General features: G+C 38.4%; 1 protein-coding gene across 3 annotated transcripts in view; it reads left to right on the plus strand.

Moving 5' to 3' along the window:
- Window positions 1-9,457: 9,457 nt before the first annotated feature.
- Window positions 9,458-22,890, plus strand: part of tmem131 (transmembrane protein 131) — a 41,739-nt gene continuing 28,306 nt past the window's right edge. For 2 of the 3 annotated variants that reach the window (XM_017304445.2, XM_017304444.2), the window contains exons 1-5: window positions 9,458-9,919; window positions 12,864-12,925; window positions 13,070-13,110; window positions 18,789-18,857; window positions 21,151-21,271. In XM_017304445.2, coding sequence (XP_017159934.2) covers window positions 9,748-9,919; window positions 12,864-12,925; window positions 13,070-13,110; window positions 18,789-18,857; window positions 21,151-21,271 — 465 coding nt within the window. In that variant the 5' untranslated portion in view covers window positions 9,458-9,747. The remainder of the gene's footprint in view (window positions 9,920-12,863; window positions 12,926-13,069; window positions 13,111-18,788; window positions 18,858-21,150; window positions 21,272-22,890) is intronic. The other variant, XM_008407646.3, reaches the window with a different exon arrangement.

Genomic DNA, 22,890 nt, shown 5'->3' on the forward strand with positions numbered 1-22,890 from the left:
AACACAGTGAACCGCTGCATGACTGCCGAAGCGCCCCAAGCACCTCACTTAGCAAGTTTTCTGGGGAAAACTCTGCTAATTACTAATTTAAAAAAAAATAAAAGTAATGATTGTAATTATTTTTTTTGCCTGTCACATGGATCGTAACAAAAAGCATACACTGGAAAAAAAAAGTTTCTTTGAATCAATTTTTTAAAAAATGGCAAATTTTTTGACAGACAATTTTATTAGTTTTGCTCAAGCTATATTTCCGATTCAAAAAAATCCGATTTCAAAATCATGAATTATTGCTAATAAAATTAACTGTACCAAATTAGAGTAATTTATTTTCTTAAGTAGTTTCAGAGAAACGTGGGGGTGGGGGTTTCAGTGTAGAGCAGATTTGATTGCGGCTGTTGATCTGAAAGGACCGACAGACACCAAGACAAAGCTCCCTGAGGCGGCCGGCCAAAAGGAAGCCTTATTCAGGCAGCAAGTAAACAACACAGACAGCAGCTTTGGCTTACATGAAAATTAACCCGATAACATAACTAATCTGCTCACTCGGTTTTCATTGCATTGTTTAAATTCATTTATTCGTTCGGCTTTATCCTGCTCGGTGCTGCTCGCCAGCTTGTCACACGGCCAACCCAGAGGTTTGAGGGTCATCAAATTACCACATTCACACACTCATGTACAGGTGTTTTCAAATCACTGATTATATGATAAGCATGCAAGAAAGAAAGAAAAGCACTCACGCAGGCATGAGGGGAACATGCAAACTAAACAGGCCAGATGGAAACCGGAGACTTTCTGACTGCAAGGAGGCGATCTCTGTGTTTAAAAATGATTAAAAACCAGCTGAAAGCGACGTAAACGTTAGCATCTTAGCAAGACAGGCCTCACAATACGGAGCTTTGCAAAGATTTTGATACCTGTCAAGTGTTTTTACAACTTCCTGGCTTCACACACTTGAAATAGGAGTATTTGACTAGACTTCAGGAATTTGCTCCCTCTTATTTGTTTAAACCGGGGAACAGGAATCAAAGAAGAGGTGAAAATAAACTCACATGCAAACATTTTAGTCATTTGAGAAACATTTGATCTCAAAATAGTAATTAATCCTAATTATCAATGTTATCATTAATTGTAAACATGTATTTCTCACAATTTCAAGAACACTGAGAATTATTTTTAGCCTGCGTGAAGTGAAACATTTTTTTAATTAGATTTAAACTTTAAAAAAAAAAGGTACTGAGATTAAACATATATAAACATGAAGTAAAGTTTTAAAAAAAAGAGTCAATTTTACATAATACTGGCCCTCTAAAAAATTCACAGAGGTCAGACCTGTGCCAGATCTACATAGCAAACATTAGCCACGTCGAGGGGGGGGGACATTTTTAAGATGCCACAGGCGCCTGTGATGACTACGAAACGCTCTCAGATTGAACTCTACAGCTGAAGAGTCCTCAGCGCTGCCGAGAGTCGTCTGATGATGCGGACATCGCTCATCAGATGCTAGAGATTGAAGTGCATCTGCTCTGTTCCGGCAGAGGAGATGACTTATCCTCTGCCAAACACTTGGACGTGGTTACTATAGCAACCACAAGGACATGTTTTTCTTCTTTTGTCAAAGAAGCTCTGCTCCCTCAACATGATCGTTTCTTTCTGTTTTGTGACTGTTTTACACTCTTCTGCTGTTTGTTCTTCTCTTTCCTACAATTGTTACATGATATTTTTTAAGGTTCTTTTCTCTATAAGTTACATTTATGGGAAGCAGAAGCTCTTTAAACCACTAAAAACAAAAAAAAAATCAACAAATCAAGAAATTTTAAAGTGAAAAGTTTGATGCAGGTATATGTCTTTGTGCACTGAAACTTAAGATAATGTATCTTTAGATAAAACCATATGTCATTGTTATCATCCATATGATAATTTCACTGCAAAAACACAAAATCTTACTTAAATGGATTTATATGAACATTAAATTACACTTATATGGTAGTAAATTAACCAACAGTTTCATATGTGCACTACAAAAACACAAAGCCTTGTCAAGTATTTTTGGTCTAGTTTTTAGTGCAAATATCTTTGTGCACTTGGAATAAGACAAAATTATTATTTTAAGTAAATAATTCCTTAATATTGATTTTAAAAAGTTAGTACTTTTTAAAGTACTAACTTTTTGAAGCCAGGCCATGTCAGACATCACTGGGATGCAGCAGAACTGGAGCTATGTAAGATAGCTCAAACTTTGCAGCGACTTATAGTATTTGGCGCATCCAGGCCAACTTGGACTCAACCCAAAGGAATGCTCAAGTAGTACGGCAGTTTGCTGTGGGGGATGAAATGAAATATTTTGCTTCCGGGAGTCTAAGAGTAGCTTCATACCTTTGCCTTGTCATTTCAAACCTTACTACTTTCCTTTTGTACTTGTAAACAAACCACCTCATCTCTGTTTGCGTATCCCACAGCCTGTGAGTTTATTTGCCATTGTAGTGAAGAGTCTTTATGACTCATGGAAAACAAGAACCACAAAAAAGGCTAAACGAATGTCATGTTTATTTCAGTTGCAGATTATTTGCTGGGAACGTTTTTTGTAGCCACACTCTGTTTGCATCTATTTTGGATCTGAACCTGTTTTGGGCCAGTTGACAGATTATGACCCCTGCTTGTCCCAAGATAAATATAAGTGACCACTGGAGATGAAGCCATTAAAAAAAAAAATATATATATATATATATATAAACAACTCTAGACCACGATTATTCTGGGGATCAATTTTATCACGGTTTTTCTTAAAACTGTTTCAAAGGTGAGTAAAACATAAAGTTTATAAACCAAAAGGTTGGTATTACTCTGCTGCAGCTAACGCCTTTAAACACACTACTTCCTTGAATGAAATTAAGGAAGCAATCTGTTTCCTTGAAATGGCAAACATCCAGAAGTTTGTGTGTGAAATGTTTTTATTAACTTCACAATAAAAGCAAGAAGAAGCTGATCAGAGGAACGAGTTCTGGACCAACATGTGTTGAAAGGCCTCTCAGTGAGGAAGAAGGAAGAAGGGATGAAATGACCTGCATTTAAGTCAGCATCCTTTCCCCAAAGCTACATATTCTACAGTCTTTCTCCAAACTTTAGAAAGGATCTTACGGGGCAGTAGCCCAGGGCACCAAGTATTGTGGGGGGGGGCACCAAAGATTTACAATGTTTTCATAAAGAATGCAAATTTTACATCATACTTTATTTAAAAGAAAAATTAAAAAAAAAAAAACTCATAGACCAATATATAATGTGTTGTTTTAACATTGTTACATTTTTATTAATTTTATTAATCCTAAAATATTTCAAAATTCTGAACTTCCTGTACGACTTTTTTTGGACCAACATGGAGCCATCTCACTTTGGATGTTTTAAACCTGCTGATGTGTAGGCCTGCCTATTAACGTACTGTAAATTGAATTTTTTTTTTTTATAGGGCACCAAAACTGGCTCTAGCAGAGGCTACATTTAGAAGCTACTGGATTTAGAAGGAAATCTGGCCCTTTCTGCAGTGTCTGGTTTGTAGTGCAAAGAATAACTATCTTCAAAAAAGAAATTAAGTAAAAACGATATACTTGACAAATATTTTGTATGTAGCCCCTCTCTCCTTAAATTAGACAGCCAGCCTTTAAAAGTCTGAGTCTTTGCCATTGTATATTTCCTTATAGTGTACAGCACACAAAATTGGGAAGGGGTTCTCTCCCCAGTGCGATTATATTAAATAGCAAAACAATAATAATTAATGAATACACTATCCACAAAATAACATGACATTTAATAGTGTCAAATATCAGGGTTTACCAGGGCAAAACGGGCAAATCAGTGAAGCGAACACAGCGCTACGGTCCTGCTGCCGAGTATTAAAGGTTGACTTCATGTTGCTGCTGAAACTTGTCTGCCCCCTATAGGAGGCTCTGGGAATTACACCATCCAGTCACTAAGTTGTTTCACATCTTCAGCCATATTTAGCCTTTATTCAAAACAGTGGAGGTAAATATAAAGAGTTATGTGCGAAATGCTGTGTAGATAGCCACATTATAAAACATATTTTATCCAAAGATGTTTTCATTTTCATTTTAATTCTCATATACTACTGTGCTTGTACATTAGCTTTGACAACCCAAACTCTGCATAATGCTTGTGTCAGCTTTTGGGAGCCGTGTAATGACCACAGACCTTATCTAGCTAAAACTGACAAGGCAGCTTCAGTGGTGATTGATGCCCCCTTAAGATAACCGGTCCATGTTTGATACTGTGCGGTAAAACATTTACTCCGAGGCATTCACATAACATGTAAAACATCCCATGTGTCTGCTGGGTACCAAACACTAAAAAAGCACATTAAGCGCAGTGCGTTCTATTTACAAATGAAACTCGGCGAGTCTGAGAGAAAGACAGAGGGTGATAAATCAGATCTGAGACAAGACAGGTAAACACTGAGTGGAGGCAGAATGCGGACGCTCCTGTTTCTCACGTCGAGATTCTTTCCCATGTTTATGTGAACAATGTTGAGCAGAAAACGGCTGTGGCAGTTTTCACTCTGAACTTCGCCCCTGGCAGGGAACTCCTGCGTCCGAGCGTCTCCGTCCAACGAGCCACAACTATGGACTGCGGCCACTGAAAAGTCAACAACCGTGGCACCAAAACATTTTAAGGGAAATATGTTGACTGGTTGATGTTTGCAGTGACATGGAAAAATATCTACTTCCCTTTGCTGTTTTTTTTTTGTTTATTTCGGGCTCATTTAAATACTTCAGATCATCAAACAAAGTTTTAAATCACTTTTTTTTCTTTCTTTTTTTGCCCTCAATAAATAACATTTTCATTTGTAAACAGTATTTTTTTTAATTCTGTCAGGTTATCTTTGCCGGATAGTAAAAATTATTTTATGATGTGGAACAAAAAAACTCAACTGATTCGTTTAAGCTGATCTAATTCGTTGTCTTTTTTGTTGTATTTGATCACACACAAAACAGACTAGGATGACCTCTGTGACCTCATTTGTCCCCATGTCTCAAACTTTTCCATGATGGGACAGAAAAGGAGAAGTTGAAGGTGGAGCAAACAGGTCTGCGCTGGAGTATTTGTTTGCATTTGGCAGAGCTTCTGAGGGATAGTTTATGTACAACAGATGTCAATAATATTGATTACCTCATTACACATCAACCTGCAGAGGCAACACTCATACTTACGATCCTACTGATTCACGTATGTGTAAGAAACGATCAATAGTCACAAAACATTTGATGTAGTTTGAGTTGAGGGTGCGGTTCAACGATGGACACCTTTATGTCTGGAGGTAAAGACAAATAAAAAACTGGTGGCGATGAAATTAGAGCTATTTAAGTGGATCGTTTTTAACGTAGTGGAGTTAAGTGTATACCACAAAATAGCACATTTGGAAGACAAACGATGAGCGTAACTGTGGCGACACTTGCAGGAATGTCACAAAATGCGATTACCAATATCAGCTGTGTAATGTTATTGTTTTTTTATTTTTGCTTTTTTTAAAAGAAAAGTTGAAATTTACTAATAAACTAGACTCGCTTGGAAACAAAAAGATGTAGTCTGATTTATAAATCCTAAAGCTATCGAGCGTTTCATGAACCGATGTGGTGAACTGCTTGGCGTTGTCAGTGAAGCGAATAGTTATGTCTGGTTGAGTAAGAAATGTGTCGGTCGTCTAACCAGTGCAAAAACATGACAATATGATTTATCAGTAAGCGCTAGCGGTCATATTAACATGCCTTTAGATTTAAAACCTTTGTTGCCAGATCTAAACAGTAAAGATGCATTTAAAAACTCACGAGCAAGACCGTAGCCATAAAGGAAACAATTGTTGGACAGATTTGGAATGTTGAACTCATTGAAATACGATGCATCTTGGTCAGTAAGAGCTTTATAGGTACAAGAGGAATTTTGACTCTATCTTCCCTCTCATTTGTAGTCACGCTTCCCGCAGTCTTATATTGCAAATGTATCATGAAATATATACGGCTTGAAGTAAATAATGCCACGAGTAGCATTGGAAGTAAATAATATACACTGGAGGTATGAAATTCAGTAAAGTGCTATTTGAATGCTGTAGCAATGACTCAATAACACCACACTGTACAGACGCTTTGTCTGCGCCAAAGGAAATTCAGCCACCTTGTAACTGAGGTGGTTGAATTTTGACATGAGAGAGGTGGAAGGGAAGTGTGTTAAGAAAATAAATTTAAAATATGCTAGTTTTAAAACTTAACATGTATTGATTGAAATAGCCTAATTATAGTTTTCAGATTAATAACTTATTCTGCCCTTGACCTTTATGTTACCTGTAGTTACAGCAGATTGTCTGCTAAATCTTCTGATCTGCCCTTTGTCTGTGTGGGAAACAATCAGGAGAAGTTCCAGCTTCACACTGATCTGTGAAAAGCCATAAAACAGCAGGAGTCCAGGCCAGTGGAGGAGAAGCTCTGCTTCCACTTTGTTTAGATAGAGGTGACAAAACAAATTACAGGGAGTTTCTAACTTTAAAGAGGGTCAGAGACAGCTCCTGGTTGGATGAGCAAAGATACGCCTTATTTGAATAAATTAAAGACAAGAATACACCTTTCCTATAAAACTTTGTACACAGGAGTAACAAATCAGATTTTCTCTTGCAACTCTCCAAAGACGTTTTTGCACGTATTTGCTTTCCTTTCTTTCTTTCTTTCTTTCTTTCTTTCTTTCTTTCTTTCTTTCTTTCTTTCTTTCTTTCTTTCTTTCTTTCTTTCTTTCTTTCTTTCTTTCTTTCTTTCTTTCCATTTGTCTCAGGTAAATGAATGTATTCTGCAGTTTCTGATGTAATTTCATACGTTGTCTTCTATTGGATAAAACTCTGAATTTCTGTGATGTCTACACTCATTGTTGTTTTCTGTGTGGCTTCACTTCGGCCCGCCGGGAGAACCTGGGATCCATGAGAAGAAGATTGAGCCAGAGATTTTCTTAAAATATATTATAACCTAAAATCTTCATCAACAATTGTCTTCACATTTAGATTCAAGAGTCTAAATGTGATAGATGTTAGATAGATATAAACATAGCAAGGTACGAAATCAGCTCAAGAAATTTTCCTAGTCTGGCCAATGGCGCATTGACATACAGCTTTGGAAAAAAACAATTAAGAGACCGCTGCAAAATGATCAGTTTCTCTGCATTTAAAATGAACATTGTTCTTTTATTCTATGAACTACTGACAACATGTCTCCGAAATTCTAAGCAAAACTTTAGTATTTATTTGCAGAAAACGAGAAATGGTCAAAATAACAAAAAAAGATGCAGAGCTTTCAGACCTCAAATAATGCAAAGAAAACAAGTTCGTATTCATTTAGACACAACAACACTAATGTTTTAACTCAGGATGAGTTCAGAAATCAACATTTGGTGGAATAAGGTTTTCAATGGGGTTCAGTGCAGAGGTCTCTTCACAAGCATAGAGCCCTGGAGGTCTCCTTAATTGATTAACTCTGGAATCTGAGGAAAAATGTTTAAAGTCACAAAACAAAAGCCTTAAACCATGCTAACAACATGTTCAGTCCTTTTTCACTCAGTGTAACAGGTTATTAGCATGATGCCCTGTATCAGCTTAATACTCAAAGTAGAAAATATTGAAGCTTTGTAAGTATAGTGGAACATTGCATCATTTTCATCATATGACTCTTAACATTAGGCATCATCACTTATAGCTAGATGCTATATCAGCTACTGATAGCTGTACTGGTCATCTGAAGCAACTTTATTTGTTTTCTTTTTTAGATTTTAAAGTAATTACATTTTCTTAAAAATAGTATATTTTTGGGTCCTCCATACATAAGTGGTTTTAGTTTCATTTATGGTTGACGTATTAAGAGATTATTTTATAGACCTTTCATGCAATTGTATCGTCCCTCTTACATGTACAGTTAGAAAAGCATTTTGCCCAGATGCTTTTCACTACACAAAAATGAAAAGGGGTTCCCAAGCCAAAGGAAATTATCTGTAATTACAGCAGAACCTCAAGGGTATGTCAGCGTATTAACAGTATTGCTATTAATATTGAGAGGAGGTGTGGCAGTAGACGACATGAAATGACCAACCTTTGACACTCCTTATCACACAAGTGAAACCTTATCTTGGTGTTGTGTTACAAATGCTCTTTGACATTGTGGTTTGTTTGGCCACCCAGAATGAGCTACGCTGGATTTGCACTGCGCTCCCATTTGCAGATTTTCTCACTGCTATTTCTGTGAGTTATAACAGTGACAACAGAAGTGAAACTCACACCTCAAGCTACACTGCGGCTTTTTGAGAAGCAAGGGTCAGCTATTAAAGTTTACACCAGCCGAAGTAACAGGACTCGATAAGCTCTCGATGAACTCATGTTATCTTCAGTTTAAGCTCATTTATCGCTCTTGAGCATTAAGTGTTAAACATAAACATCTATCTTCGTCCTTCAGATTTCCTGCTTGTTTACCAAAGCAGATGCCTTGATCATTTGGCTTTGGGCTTCACTATTTCAGTGTTCACTGCTTTTCTAATGTTATCATTTCGTTCGGACCAAAGAAAGATCTACATCTGGGGGAGGTAAATAACTGATACAAGAAATAATTACGTGGAGGAATCCATTGTCTTGCAAAAAATATTGATATCCATTGATAATGTTCTCTTTTTGTCATCTCACAATTACAGGTATCTAGGTGTTTTATTGGAATTTTGCGTGTTAAAACCAGCAGAAAGCAAGGGCTCAATTCTGATATTTAATAAAACAGGATACATAGTTTTCTTTTTTTTATTTCTCAAAGAAACCAAGGCATGACCACAGAATGATGCCGTCACCACCGTGATTCACAATGGTGTTCTCAGGGTTATGTGCCATGTTAATTTTCTTTCTATTCCAATCTAAAGAAATCATATAAACTTGAATAATTTGTCTTAAACTCGGATTTCAATTGATTACACAGTGAACTTGAATGGGTTAAAAGTTTCAAACACAAATAAAACATGTTTAATATTCGATGTTGGACAACGCTCCGTGTGCCAAAGATTTAACAAGATACAAACCATAAAGTTCTGACAAATAATCATAACTGTCCACTTTTGTTAGTTTTTTTACAAACATCTCGGCAACTGGATTCTGAATTCGGAGCTTTTCGGCAAACTTAAACTTTTCCAGTAACTCAGACATCCAAGAACAACTAGAGAACATATTTTCTCCTTATGTCAGGGTTTTTGGCGGGTAGATTTGATCTCAACAAGTATAACATTTTAACAACAAAGTAGATAAACTAGTACAAAAAAGACAACAAAACCGTGCCGTAAATGAATCGAATGAATTTGATACAGGGGGAAAAAAAACGGACTAGTAGCTTTAATTAAAAACAAATTGCTTAGATACATATGAATTTTGCTTCTTGGAGATTTTGCAAGTCTCGGCCATTAAGTCGCTGCTTTGAAGTAAAACATCTAAAATGTACATTTTTAAAAGCGCTGTTCACTACAATGGTTCAGGAGGGAGGGTTGATGTGTTGCTGCCTGTAGTAACCGGTGACGCGGCGTGAAGCGGAAGAACAGGAGGAAGAGGAGGAGGAGGAAGAGGAGAAGGAGGGAGGAGGTAGAAGAAGAGGCCACCGTCCTGTTAGAGTGGTTAGCTGCTGCTCAGTGGAGCCGCAGTTTTTCCTCTCACGGCTATGATTGACAGAGGCAGCAGAGCTTTACACGGGCATGTCCGCACACTCGCTCGGTTGTTATCGTAACAACAGAGAGACCTGCAGCATGGCGAGTCCAGAGAGAGCCCAGAGCTGCCGCTGCTCTCACACAAGAAGAACGGCGTGTGTCGGACTCTTCAGGATGTTATTTATTGCTTTTATTCACGCCGCGCGGGCGGATAAACAAGGTTTGTAACTTAGCTGACTGTATCCGCGTTAGCAAGCGCTAACTTCCGTAGGTATTTTCAGTGAAGTGCGGGTAAAGGTTAGCTCTATCTCCGCGGGCCAACTTTACCACGGCTAGCCCGCTTACACTGCATTATGGTTTTCCTTCATTGCCATGAACAAGGTTTAATGGTAGACTGTAGCGTTTATTAGCACAGTTCAGAATGATAGAACTACCGATATGTTGGTTTGTAAGTGGCCTTTTAAACGCTCCTATGGGCGACGCTAGCTTCCTTCGTTCTCTGCTTGCTGTCATACCTTCCATATAAGGCTAAGTTAAGCTAACTACATTTTAGAGAAGTCTGAAAAGGTACAGAGCTGCCTCTTAGCACCACGACTAACACAAATTTTAGCTTAAACCTGTCACTGTATGACCTGAAAGCACTGGAATGAAGACATGTCAGAGTGGTGAAATAATCCTGGTATGCCAGGAAGGTGACTTCCTCATACCGAGTCATGTCTGAGGTGAGACAGTCAGAGTTTTATTTTGTAAACGTGGCTTCTCGGTTTGATTCTTGACCCTCTCCCGGGTTCAGTTTGGGACGGACGGCTCAGCCCACAGGCTAAATGACAGCCCGATTGTTATTTACCCAGCCGGGTTGCGGCTCGCTGCGGTCATGTCATGTCAGGTCAGAGACAGGCGGACAGGTGACATCCACTGTCAACATCAGCTGTGGAAACTTTGAAACGTGCCCTGTTACTGTTTACACTGCTGCCACAATCCAGAGAAACCGCTCCCAACTTCTCGATATTTGACTGAACTTTTTCATGCCTCTTATGCTACACTAAAAGCTTTAAATCCACGGTTTTAAACTGTGTCACAAGTACAGCTGGTTGTTGCACTTTGGGAGCCTTTAGAAACGCTGGCACCGTTATTTGCAATGCAAATGAATTAGCCATGATGTGGAGCTATCAAGTGGCAAAAAGAGGATTTAAGCAGGTTGATCTTTGCTTCATTTGAAAAGTGCAGTGGAGAAAAATGTATTACAGTGGCTCTCTAAAGTTAAAATTTTGGATCTGGGAGTAACGTCCTACCTAATGTAGTCTTTTGCGCTAGCTCAAAAGGTTTTAGGGAAGTTGTATCAGATTTATTTTAACTAGATGCATCTTCAGAACTGTACAGAAACGGTTTTCATGACCATTTTGGATGTTGAGTTGTGGTTTGGTGAGGAACCTCCAACATTCCCACTCAGGAATTCCAGCTAAAAGAACCAGCCATTAGCTTTTCCAACTTCACCTAACAACAAACGGACACACTCCACACGCTGTTGTGTTAAGTCTTTCAAAATGGTGATACTTGACCAACAAAAGATCGTTTTTCAAGAAGAAAAACGATCTTTACATGTTTACTGACACCTTCTGTCTGAAGAGGTGAGGTGTGATTTAAAAAAATATATACATACATACGTACGTACGTTACATACATACATACATACATACATACACACACACAAAGGCTTCTTTAATCTGAGATGCTAATAAATGCACTTCACCAACTGTTGTCAAACTTTGGTCGGCGCTTTTTTAAATTCATTATTAATGTTTTGTAAATGGGCTACTTTCATAAAAGCGTTTATCTTTGCACTCCTGAGAGTTTGTTGGCCACTAGTGGGTTTAAACTCTAAGCCACATCGTGTTTCCACACTGAGTGTAGGCTGGCATGAGGTTCTCACGGTATGATAACCTTAATTAAAAACACCACAGTTTCACAATGTTAAAACAAACATCAGGGCTACTTAGGGCTAATACATTTCTAATTTTATTAAATACATTTGTCGGTTGGGTTTGACACACGGAAGAAGCCAAATGTAGAATACAGAGCCACATTTTTTTTTTTTTGCTGCTTTGTTTTTATTTAAATGCCTGGTCTTACCTCGGTAAAGCTAAGCTAAGCTAACGCCCAGATCATTCCACACACACACACTTGCAGTACAGTTTGTATAGTACAGTTACTAAGAAATGCCACAATAAATCTTGATCAGTGGATGAAACCGTCTAAACTGCAAATTTTTAAAGTGTTCACTATTAAAAAGTTGCAAAAACATGATGTAAGATACTCGGATTAAATGTTTGGGTTTTTTTGTAAATCGAATCTTTAGAGGAAGGAAATGTTTCCACATGCAAGTCAGAAGGTGGACACAGTAAAGACACCTGACCAGCAGAGTTTGGACCTTAGGCTTAATTTGAGGGAGTCCCATCGCAGTTGAAATAAAAGATGTCCGCCTCTCTAAAGCCTTGTTGATAGCAGCGCCATTGTAAAGGATTTACTGCCTTTTTCACAACCCGACACCTTATAACACCCAGAAATAGACGCGCGGCACAGCACGTCGTTTGGAGGGGCTGTCCTTAGTTTGAAACCTGCGGCTGAGGCCAAACGTTCCCCCACTGTGAGCAGATATAGAGCGTGAATCTTTAAAGAGAGCTTTAAATGACCTTTACAAGAAATTATAACTAGTGGATCAGGGAGGTAGACGGACTGAGTGGAAAACGTTCTCGTTTGTCAATAAGGAAATGCGAGCGGTTTCACAAAGCTATTTTTACCTGACATCTAATTCTGCTTTTCTCTAGAATTGTGGCCCAGCTGTCGCCAGAGTTGAAATTGGCGTTAAAGAGTGTCTTCTTCTATTTATATGTTCGGTTCTTTGCATTGCAAATAAGCGTTTAAAAAAAAAAAAAAAATATATATATATATATATATATATATATATATATATATATGAACTATTGCAGCACAATCAAATGGCACCATATTTTGTGCGTTTTTTAAATGTTTTTTTAATGTAACGTTTGATTTAATCAGCTTTGTTAGTTGGTAAATGTACTGAGATGAAAAGCTGCCTTTCTTTTCTATGATGGTGGCGTAAATAAAGCTAATCAGGTGTTTATTTTCTTATGTTTTTTTTACAGCATTCATTCAGTCAGACACAATTCTAGAGGTTCTACATTTTGGTGAGGGAAGCCTTTTACAGGTAAGGCCTTTCGTTTTCATCCATCATCTGAACGTTAACAGAGGATTATCAACCTGATTAAAAAACACTAAGCAACTGGCAGAGTTTCTGACTAAATGATCATGTTTTTTGATAACTACTTCCTGTGTGATTTTTGTCTTGCAGGCAGAGTCTGACATTGATTTTAGTTTATATCATCAACAGAGGTATGACATGTTTCTCTTTTTGCTTTATAAAGATGCGTTGAAGCTTTTAAACAAGAACTGGATGCACAGGTTTGACATTTTTTGAGCTTTCAAAAAATGTCAAACTGTTTTGAAACTTTTGTCAGAATATTACAAAGAAGCTCAAATATTTACATGCACCCCCTGCATATCTGGAGTAAATGTGCTTTAGCAAGTTGGACGTCAAAGAATCAATTTTTCTAGCCGTTGAGAGCCTTCTGGTTAGATACTTGACCAGTCTTTCTAAAAATGTCAGTAGAAGTCATTTTAAATGCTAAAAATTGGACTGATGTATCAGTTGCAAAACCAGTTTTGTTGTCTCTGTCCTGTTGGAAAACCTACTTGTCTTTTAAAGTCTATCTTTTGTTTTGAGGTTAAGTTGATGAATTAGCCGTCGTCCTTTTGTATTTCATGCTGCTGATGCAATGTCACTGTAGTTCTGACAGCAAAATAACCCCACAGCATGATGCTGTCACCACCTTACCTGACACTCGGAATGGTGTAACTTTTAAAAACATTGCCAACTATGTAGGCAGCCAAGCTGGAAGGAGCCAGTCTTCTCTCAGGCTCAGTCTTTCACACTATGGGTCAAACTGGTTTTTCATTAATTTAACATTTTAACTGTATTGATTAAAATGTGACAGATTTAGCAAAAAGGCTATTTTTCATCAGTTTCTCATGGATAATAAGTAATTTATCTTGCTAAAAATAAAATTTAAAATCACCTGACAAAATGTTTTTCAATAAATACAATTGGTACAAACAGGAAAAAGGAAGCTGCAACTCAATTATTATAAAAAAGGTATTTTAAGTTAATGTCTGATTCCTGCACTGCTTTTAATCATTCTACCATTTTTCTTTTTTGAACGACTGAGAGATTTCATACAATTAAATTAGTTTGAAATAGATAAAGCAATTTAAGACTCTGGAAGAGGATGAGCTGCTTACCTTGCATGGAAACGTGTAGACCAGTGGTCCCCAAACTGCGGCCCGCGGGCCAGATCCGGCCCGCCTCCACATTTGGTCCGGCCCCCTGAACAATACCAGAGAGCATTTAGATTTTTTTTCATATACCGTATTTTCCGGACTATAAGCCACTACTTTTTTCTTGAGCTTTGAACCATGTGGCTTATATGTGGATTTTTCTTCAACCACCAGGGGGCTCTTTAGCAGGAAGTGAAACATTGGAAGTCAAAATTGGAAATAAAAGAAGAGCGCGCCCATTAAAACGGAATTAGGTTTTAATAGGGAATTGAAATTTGAGAATGTTGTTGATCAGTTAAATAGCATTGAGGGGAAAAAGAAGATTTTTCATTTTTTTAAAATAATACTGGGATCATTATGAGAATTTGAGGTATAGATAGGATCCAGTAGAAGGCAGTAGTGCAAGAATAATGGATGCAAGCTGCCGTTGAGATCTAAAGAAGAAGAAGAAAGTGCCTATTTTCATTTAGCACATGCTAGTAGCAACACGAAGAATCAGCACTTTTACTGTTACAGTTACCGTTCGGAAACTACCGTAATCAGTTCAGTTATATCTAAACTTGGCAACTTTTTCTTTTTCATCCGTAATAAATGTGATATTCAATTGACCTGTTATGACTCAAACGTTGGGTGTCCGCCCCCCTCTGCTGCTGCAGAGATATCCACAGCGATATCTCTGTCGCTGTGGAAAACCTAGAGCGGCAGAGATATCTGCGGCTTAGTCTGGAAAATACGGTATTTATTTTATAAATAGTGTTATTTCCTGGATTTTTTCTGTGAAGAACCCAGAGAGGGTCATTTGATTGTGCTTTCTAGAAAACAAATTTTTACATTTAGGCACTTCTGCAAACGTCACACTTTTTCTGCTACAAACTGACTCTGGCCCCCCACCTGAGAAGGGAAAAGTTATGTGGCCCTCACAGGAAAAAGTTTTGGGACCACTGTTGTAGACGATGCTTAAAAGGCGACAGAAAATCGACCAATTAAAATGAGCTCCGAGTGGAACAGGAAGAGTGGTCGGATATCCAGCCAGAAGGATGCCACGGATTTTTGAAAGCTAAAAAGAGAGACGGAGAGAAGTGCAGCTGGCTACAGGAGACTCATCCAAATATTAGTGCATGCATACGTTTGTGTGAATTATGGAAAATCTACCCTAAAATTTAAGTGTCAATAAACACAAAATGGTTCTTGTTTTAAAAAAGATTACAATTGAACGTGTTGATTTGATGTTCATTCCACTCGGTGGGGAGAGAACAGTCGAACTGAAATGTACTTGCAGTAGAGATGCACCGATCCGATATTTATATCTGTATCGGTCCCAATATTTTACAGAATTTTATATCAGGTATCTATGACAATGTGTTCGATCCATAAGGGCAGATCTATTCAGTCTAGTTCTACGCTTTATTCTGTTTACCTTACAGCTAGAGTCTCTATTTGCACTTACAGAAAAAATGAAAGGTTTGTCGCAGTTTATTTTCACATCTTACCAAGGTAGTCAGCTATTGTTTTTGATAGTTTCTTTATTATTTATTTCCCATTGGCTGTTCTACTCCTAATGGCACTGACGGAACAAATCAAAGTTGTTTTAACATGTTTGACCAAGCTTGTGAAACTATTGATGTATTTAAGTGCTGTACTGGTATAATTCAGTACATTTATGTCTGTTTAAAAAAAAAAAGAAGAAGAAGAAAGTTTTGAGCCTATTCAGCACTATTTTTCTGTATCGGTTCGTACCGGATGATACTAAACCTGATATCTGTGTCGGTAATTGAAGTGAAAAAAGTGCATCCCCATTTACAGGCACGATCTCGTATAAATATATTTTTCTATGCAGTTGTGATCTGTTGGTGCCAAGTAACCAAGCGAATAAAAGGTCGCCTGCCTAATAAACTTGACTATTCCCCCCCGTTCTTATAATGTGACCGATGTTGGAAAAATAGCTGCTGGTGTAGCTGGGCAGAGACGGGGGGTACTTTAAATGGCGAGGTGCGACGGTGTGGGGCAACCGACAAGTCAAAATTGCTACATATAGTGAAGCCGCAAGCTTTCAGTCACCCGTCTGGCCAAAAGCGCAGCGAGCTCTCCTCTCTTCTCAGAACGGGTCCAACAGGGCAGAGCTGTGTTGTCAGCATGAACCGATCCGCAGGATCTCTCCACTGCACTCAGTGTGTGTACACAAACATGTCAGACGGTGGTCGGCTTTGGGGAAGTTTGCTTTCTAGTCACTGCCGTAACATTCCTCACTCGTGTGCTGTTTGAACTACAGTGAGTTTCTTTGCAGTTGGACGTTGCACTGATTTTTAGATTTAGTTTAGTTTTGTTTTTTCTTGCAGTGTGCGTCTTCTGGGTGTGATTTGTTATGATGGGTGTGTGTGTGTCCAACAGATAGAGCAGTGCTCGAACTTGAAAACGGCTCTCCATCATGGCTGGCAGGAAGCTTGTAAAACTTAGCTGACTTGTGGTGTCATGTTTCTGTTTTTGTGGTCTGCAGCCGTTGCAGTTACATGTACATGGCATGCATCACATACACGTGTGTTTGCTCCATGTGCAGCTATGTTAAAGTCCATGAAGTCGTTATCTCGCAGAGTCGTAGCGCGAGTGCTGACAGAGGTGTGTCAAAGGAGTGTTTTGAATTATTTTTTTTAAGGTTCACACTTCCTCTTTTACTTCCCTGTGTTGAGCTCAGGAATCAGTTTGTGTAAAGCAGCATTTTCTCTTCCTCTGGAATGAATGTACTTCGCATTCAATATGAATGTTTCCTTTCATGCATATTTTTTTACGCACAAGGCTCATCAACCATACCTCAAACGTTTTCATACTGCTTGAACTTTTGTACATTTTGCTCCATTTCAAGCAGGAACTTCAATGTCATTCAAATAGAAGGAATATAACTCCCTTCTATTTGAATTTCCAACCAAAATCTGGTAGTTGTGGTCAGTTTTTGTGTCTAAACCTCTTTACTTTGAGCCTAAAATTGAATCCAGTCCACAGATTTCCTCCAAAAGTCGCCTAAGAGCAACCTGCTACACTGCAAAACACAAAATCAAGTATTTTTGTCTAGTTCCTAGTGCAAATATTTGACTGCACTGAAAATAAGACAAAGTTCACTTACAAATGACTTAATCAAGAAGTATTAGTTTGTTTTAAGTCAATAATTCCTCAATATTCATTAAAATGTTCTAGTTTCACTGATTTTTTTTTTTTTTTTTTACTAGAAAAAGAAAGTTTGTTGGTTGTCAAGAGATGGATCAGACTTCAAAACGATTTTTGTTTTCACTGTAAAGATTTTTTTTCATTTTCTTGAATGAATGTATGTTTTGCAAATATTGTACTTTATATAAAATTCCTGCATTCTTCAAATTACATTGGATTGCATTAATATTTTGGATTTTTTTTAATGATTATAAACAATATTCAAGTATTTGAAAATGATGAAGGGAACAACTTGGTGTCACTGGCTAGTGGATGTAATAAACCTGCAAGAGTTCAAACCTGCTGATGCATATCACTACCGTATTTGCATTAGCAAAAGAATCTTTTCTTTGTGTTTCGGTCACCAAAACTGGCTCCAGTCCAGGGGCCCAAATCCTTGTAAATCCGGCCAGTCTGGTCAGGGCGTATGAATACTTTTGCAAGGCACTGCAGCTCATAGAGGAAGAGCCTCTGCTCTCTCAGCTCTGAAGCACTGAGAAAAATATAGCCACTGCAAGCCATTTTTCTTTTCTTTTTTTTTCTTCTTTACTCCAAAAATCTTGTCAGCAGTTGTTATATTAGCGGCACAAAGCAGGGACAGGCTCTAGGTGACGGTTCATCCCGCAGGAACATTGAATCTTGGCACATTCTGTCTCCCCGGGGATGTAAACCCATCCCGCCTTGGAATATCCCGGCTATTGGAGCGCTGCGCTCCGGCTTTTGTCTGCTCTTGTGAGCAGAGGCTCGGTAGTAAAAGAAGGTGAAACGGATCTCCAGCAAATTGTCCAACTGCAGGGCGGTGTTAGCGCAATTACACGAGTTATATAAACCGAGCGTGTTTCTTTTGTTAGAACAATGTGAGACGGTATAATTAGGGGAGCACAGTTAGATTAAATATTTGCCTCGGATGGGGAATCTTAGTCACAGATGAATTAGTCATATATGTGGCAAGATAAACACGTGATGTTCAGCGCCTGCTAAATGAGCCGACGTTCAGCTGACTGCCACGTCTGCCATCTCTGAACTTCCTTTTGCATGAGATTTACATAAAGGCTCATGTTTCACGTTTCTGTTGTGTACTCCTCCCCTCCCGCGGGGGGAGCCGCCTCTCTGTCTATTGTTTAGATACACCTGTTGCTGGACAAGTTCTGTGAGTTTTACAGCCGCAAAGCAATTCTGTCTAGAGAAGCACCACAACCTGAAAGTGACACTGAAAGCTCCTTCTTTCGTGCCCATCCCGCTTCTTTTCTTCCTTTTCTCTTTTCTTTTTGTCTTTTTCCAAGTTTCCTGAAGACTTTGGACATAGAAATGGCTCGCTGCGGATGGGAAGGGATCCATTATTTTATTTACGTGATAATAAAAGCAAAAACCAGGAGTTTGTTGGTCATCTAGTCTGTCTAACTTTTGAATTGAACCCAAAGCATGGATATTGCTGTTGCTTGCCTGCTCTTGCTGCTGTCACACCTTCCCATCTCTTGCAGCACGTCCCCGCACCGAGGGAACTGCCGACCTATACGATTTGAGCCTCCAATGCTAGACTTTCATGAACAGTGAGTATTTTTTTTTATCTCTCTGAAATATTAAACCTGTTAGTTTAATAGGAAGCAAAACTATGCTTCCTGTTTGTTAGGTTTGTTTTCATTTATGCAGGGTGTCTGTGCGTCCTTTAAATTCATGCATCTAAAATTAAGGTATTAAAATGTCTTTAAATGTATTGAAAAGATTGAAGTTGGCCTTAAATACTTTCGTCAGGTCTTACATTTTACCTGGCAGAAACATTTAATCTCGCATATGTAAGTTTTGTTTCTCTTGGGACTTTTCTGTCTGGCAAAAGTAGCTGCCAATATACCCTTGCTGCTAGCTAGTTAGCTTTTTTTCTTTCTTCCCCTATCATGCATATGTGCAATTTTATCGCCATTTGGCTGGACATTGTTCGTTTTTGCCACTAGCTCACTTTTGTTGATGAACCTTACAAGGCTAGGTGCATTCTGTGCAAAAAACAAAACATTCAAGCCCGGCACTAAGGAGGATAAAGACTTCAGAGAGCCGTAGGCGGTGTGAAGAACAAACTTGCTGCTAACAGCCACAAACAGACCCTAGAAATGTCAGTTTTTGCTATGCTTGGTTACAATACAGCAGCATCTCCCAACCATCCATTTAATATAACCTTGATTTAATTCAAGGTTATATTAAAAACATTTTAAAGGCTTAAATTTAAATCAACCATAGTTCTCTAACATTTTCAGTGAAATCATGTTTGCTTTGCTGTTTAGATGATCTAAACCCTTTTTTCTTGTTGATCTCTGGATGGCCCAGAAGAAAACAATAAGTCAACTCCACAGCCAATGCATAGCTTCAACTACTCACTAGGTCACCTACCTGTCTGATTGTGGAGTCATACTGATGTACACATCAGTGTTTTTTAAAATATTTATTTCATTGTTGAGGATTCAAGGAACTTGTTTGGAAAAGCTCAGGTTTGTTTTCATTCAAACAGTCCATTTATCAGGTCTGAAAGTTTTCATAAAGGCCCAAGAGCGAAGGATGCAAAGATCCTCGACATTTGTCCATTTGACTTCCCATAATGATGTTCTGGGCTTGGTCGGATTTCTGCTGAAGCTGAAAATGTCCTTGTCTGATTTCTGTGGGAGGGAAAGTGATTAAAACACCACAAGAGCTGCACTTGATTTTCATACCATGCCATTTTCATATCAGCCGCTGGCTGCCTGACGGGTTGTAAATCAAAAGAGTCTATGGCGTGCTGTGAACGGTGTTTTAACAATTTGGAGACATTAACTCAGTCGTGTCGAATCCTCTCTCCACAGGACGGTTGTGTCTCTTATTTTACTTTAAGTAGTGAACACAAAAGACCTCTTAAAGTTCAAACATGGGGACACTATTTTAGAGTTTAGTTTTTCAGTTATTCACTTTTTTTTTTTTTGCAAAAGATGCAATGAGGAAAAAAAAACATTAGCACAACTGGGCGACTTTCAGGCTGAACTAAAATTAAAAATTGTAAAAGTAAATAAAATAAAAATCCCAGTTGGAGTACCATGGTAGAGAATTTCCACACCTTGTGGACAGAAATAATCAGAGTTGTAAAAGTTGTGACTGTATATAAAATGACCAAAACTTTTTCTGTTTTCTAACGTTTATTCAGGTGCACTAGTTTCTGAAAGAGGCTAATCATTTTGTCTTTGCATTAACATGTTAGTGAGACCCTAATTTGTTAATAATAATAATTGACTGCTCTTTCTGGGCTGCACAGTGGCGCAGTTGGTAGAGCTGTTGCCTTGCAGCAAGAAGGTTCTGGGTTCGATTCCTGGCCTGGGGTCTTTCTGCATGGAGTTTGCATGTTCTCCCTGTGCATGCGTGGGTTTTCTCCGGGTACTCCGGTTTCCTCCCACAGTCCAAAAACATGACTGTTAGGTTAATTGGTCTCTCCAAATTGCCCCTAGGTGCGAGTGTGTGTGTGCATGGTCGTGTGTCCTGTGTGTCTCTGTGTTGCCCTGCGACAGACTGGCGACCTGTCCAGGGTGTACCCCGCCTCTCGCCCGAAACGTTGGCTGGAGATGGGCACCAGCACCCCTCCCGACCCCACTGAGGGAAAAAGGGTGCAAGAAAATGGATGGATGGATGGACTGCTCTTTCTAACATTCCCAGTTCTTACTTATGTGAAGAGAACTGGTTAAAATCAGCACAGATAGGTTAAAACTTTGTAGAAACCAGGGATGTGAAATCTGCAGTCAGGTTTAAGTTATTTTCCGTCTGAGCTTTGTTTTTCTCCACAGTGGTAATTTTGAAAACCTGCACTTACACAAACCTTCTCGTCTTCCTTCACAGGCCGGTTGGAATGCCAAAAATGGAGAAAGTTTATTTACATAATCCTAGCTCAGAAGAAATTAGTTTGATATCAATATCAGCAACAACAGCACATTTCCATGCCTCCTTTTTTCAGAATAGGGTAAGTAGTCACCACTTTTTTAATCGATTTTTTTTTTTGCTGTTGTGAATCTGATAAATGAAATGAGTTATCTGCTAAGGGAAGGAAAATCATCTGTTCATCTTCTGTCATGTTGTCTGATGATCACACTGTTAATGCCTGCAGTTTAAAAGCTGTGTTGCATCCAACTTGAAGCGTTTAATTTCTGTGAATTGTTTTGTTTTCCCTGCTTTGTTTGCTGTAAACTAGTGAACATAATGTGTGTAGACAGAAAAATGTGAGAAATGCTGATATAGGTCACGTGTGCTCATCTATGGGAATTGTAGTCCTGAAGGGCCATTTGTGGCCCCTGGACTGATTCTGTGCATCTCCGATTCAGAATAATTCAAATTGGCTTTGATGCACCCAGATCTGCTTTTCTACCTGGCTATTTGCTTTTCAACAACAACAAAAAAAAATCATATTTTTATTGCTCAGAATTGACAATAAATGTTTTTTATGGTCAAAATCTTTTAAAAATCCACAAAGTGGACCCTTTTCTTTAATGAGGCAAATCTGCAAAACCGTTTTAACATTTTTTTTTCTCCCCCCAACAAAACAATTTACTGTTTTACTCATTTAGCTAAAGTATTTGAACTTTATTTTGTTGTTTAGTAGATTAAAAAAAGTCTCAGAAGATTAAAGTCAGAAATCTGGGAGAGAAAATCTTTTTTTCTTTCCCAGTATTTTTTGTGTGTGTTTGTTTTACCCTTTATGTAGGTTTTTGGTGAGGCAAAAGCTTGGACACCTCTGTCCTGAGCTTTAAATGAAGGCAGGGTGACGAGCTGTTTAACACACAGAGTGATTGAATAAAGGGAGGAAGAAAAAAGCAGAAGCAAGTGACTCATGATTCAAGCTTTAAAGCTCAGCTCATAGCGATACTCTGTCTGAGTCATTGAAGTTCTAAAGCAATTTGTCCTTTTATTGTGTCACTCTTATGAAACGAGAGGAGACATCTTTTCTCTGGCTTTGTCAACAGATCAGTGCGAATTGGTTCAATAGGAATTAGAAATCCAGAAACATGAAGTCCACACTCCAACAGCAGGTCAATGTTTACAACATTTCCAATCCCCTCACTGTCATCTGCAGGAAAATAATCACAATTCAGATTCCTGGTTGGTAAAATGCTGCGTATCTGCTGCTGCAGTAGCAGAACGATGACTTCACGTCTTATTTTTGTCTTTATTGCTTTGCCTTTTTTTTATTGGCAGCATCAGCAACAACACTCTTTCACACCGAGATATAAAATATACTAAAGTGGCATTTGTGGAAATCTGTAGTAGAAAGGAAAACTTTTACATTTCTGGAAGCTTGTTCTCGATGAAGGGAAACAACTGACTTTTTTGTCTTCACTTTGAGTCTTTGTTTTTTTTTTATCTTTAGTGACTTCTTCCCTGTAATTGTTTTATTTGTTGCAGTTTAGTCGCCAATAAAACTGGAAGACATGTGTGGCTGGAAAGAGATGTTTTTGAGGGTTTCGAGAGAGAGAGAGAGAGAGAGAGAGAGAGAGGGAGAAGCTGGTTCAGTTTTCAGTGGTTTGCTGCTTGCCTCCCATGTAGTTTTTTTCTTAAAATACTGACATACCAAGCAGAGCGTTTCAT

Source organism: Poecilia reticulata, chromosome 4 (genome assembly GCF_904066995.2).
Source record: "Poecilia reticulata chromosome 4, P_reticulata-male-v2, whole genome shotgun sequence".
Taxonomy (NCBI): domain Eukaryota; kingdom Metazoa; phylum Chordata; class Actinopteri; order Cyprinodontiformes; family Poeciliidae; genus Poecilia; species Poecilia reticulata.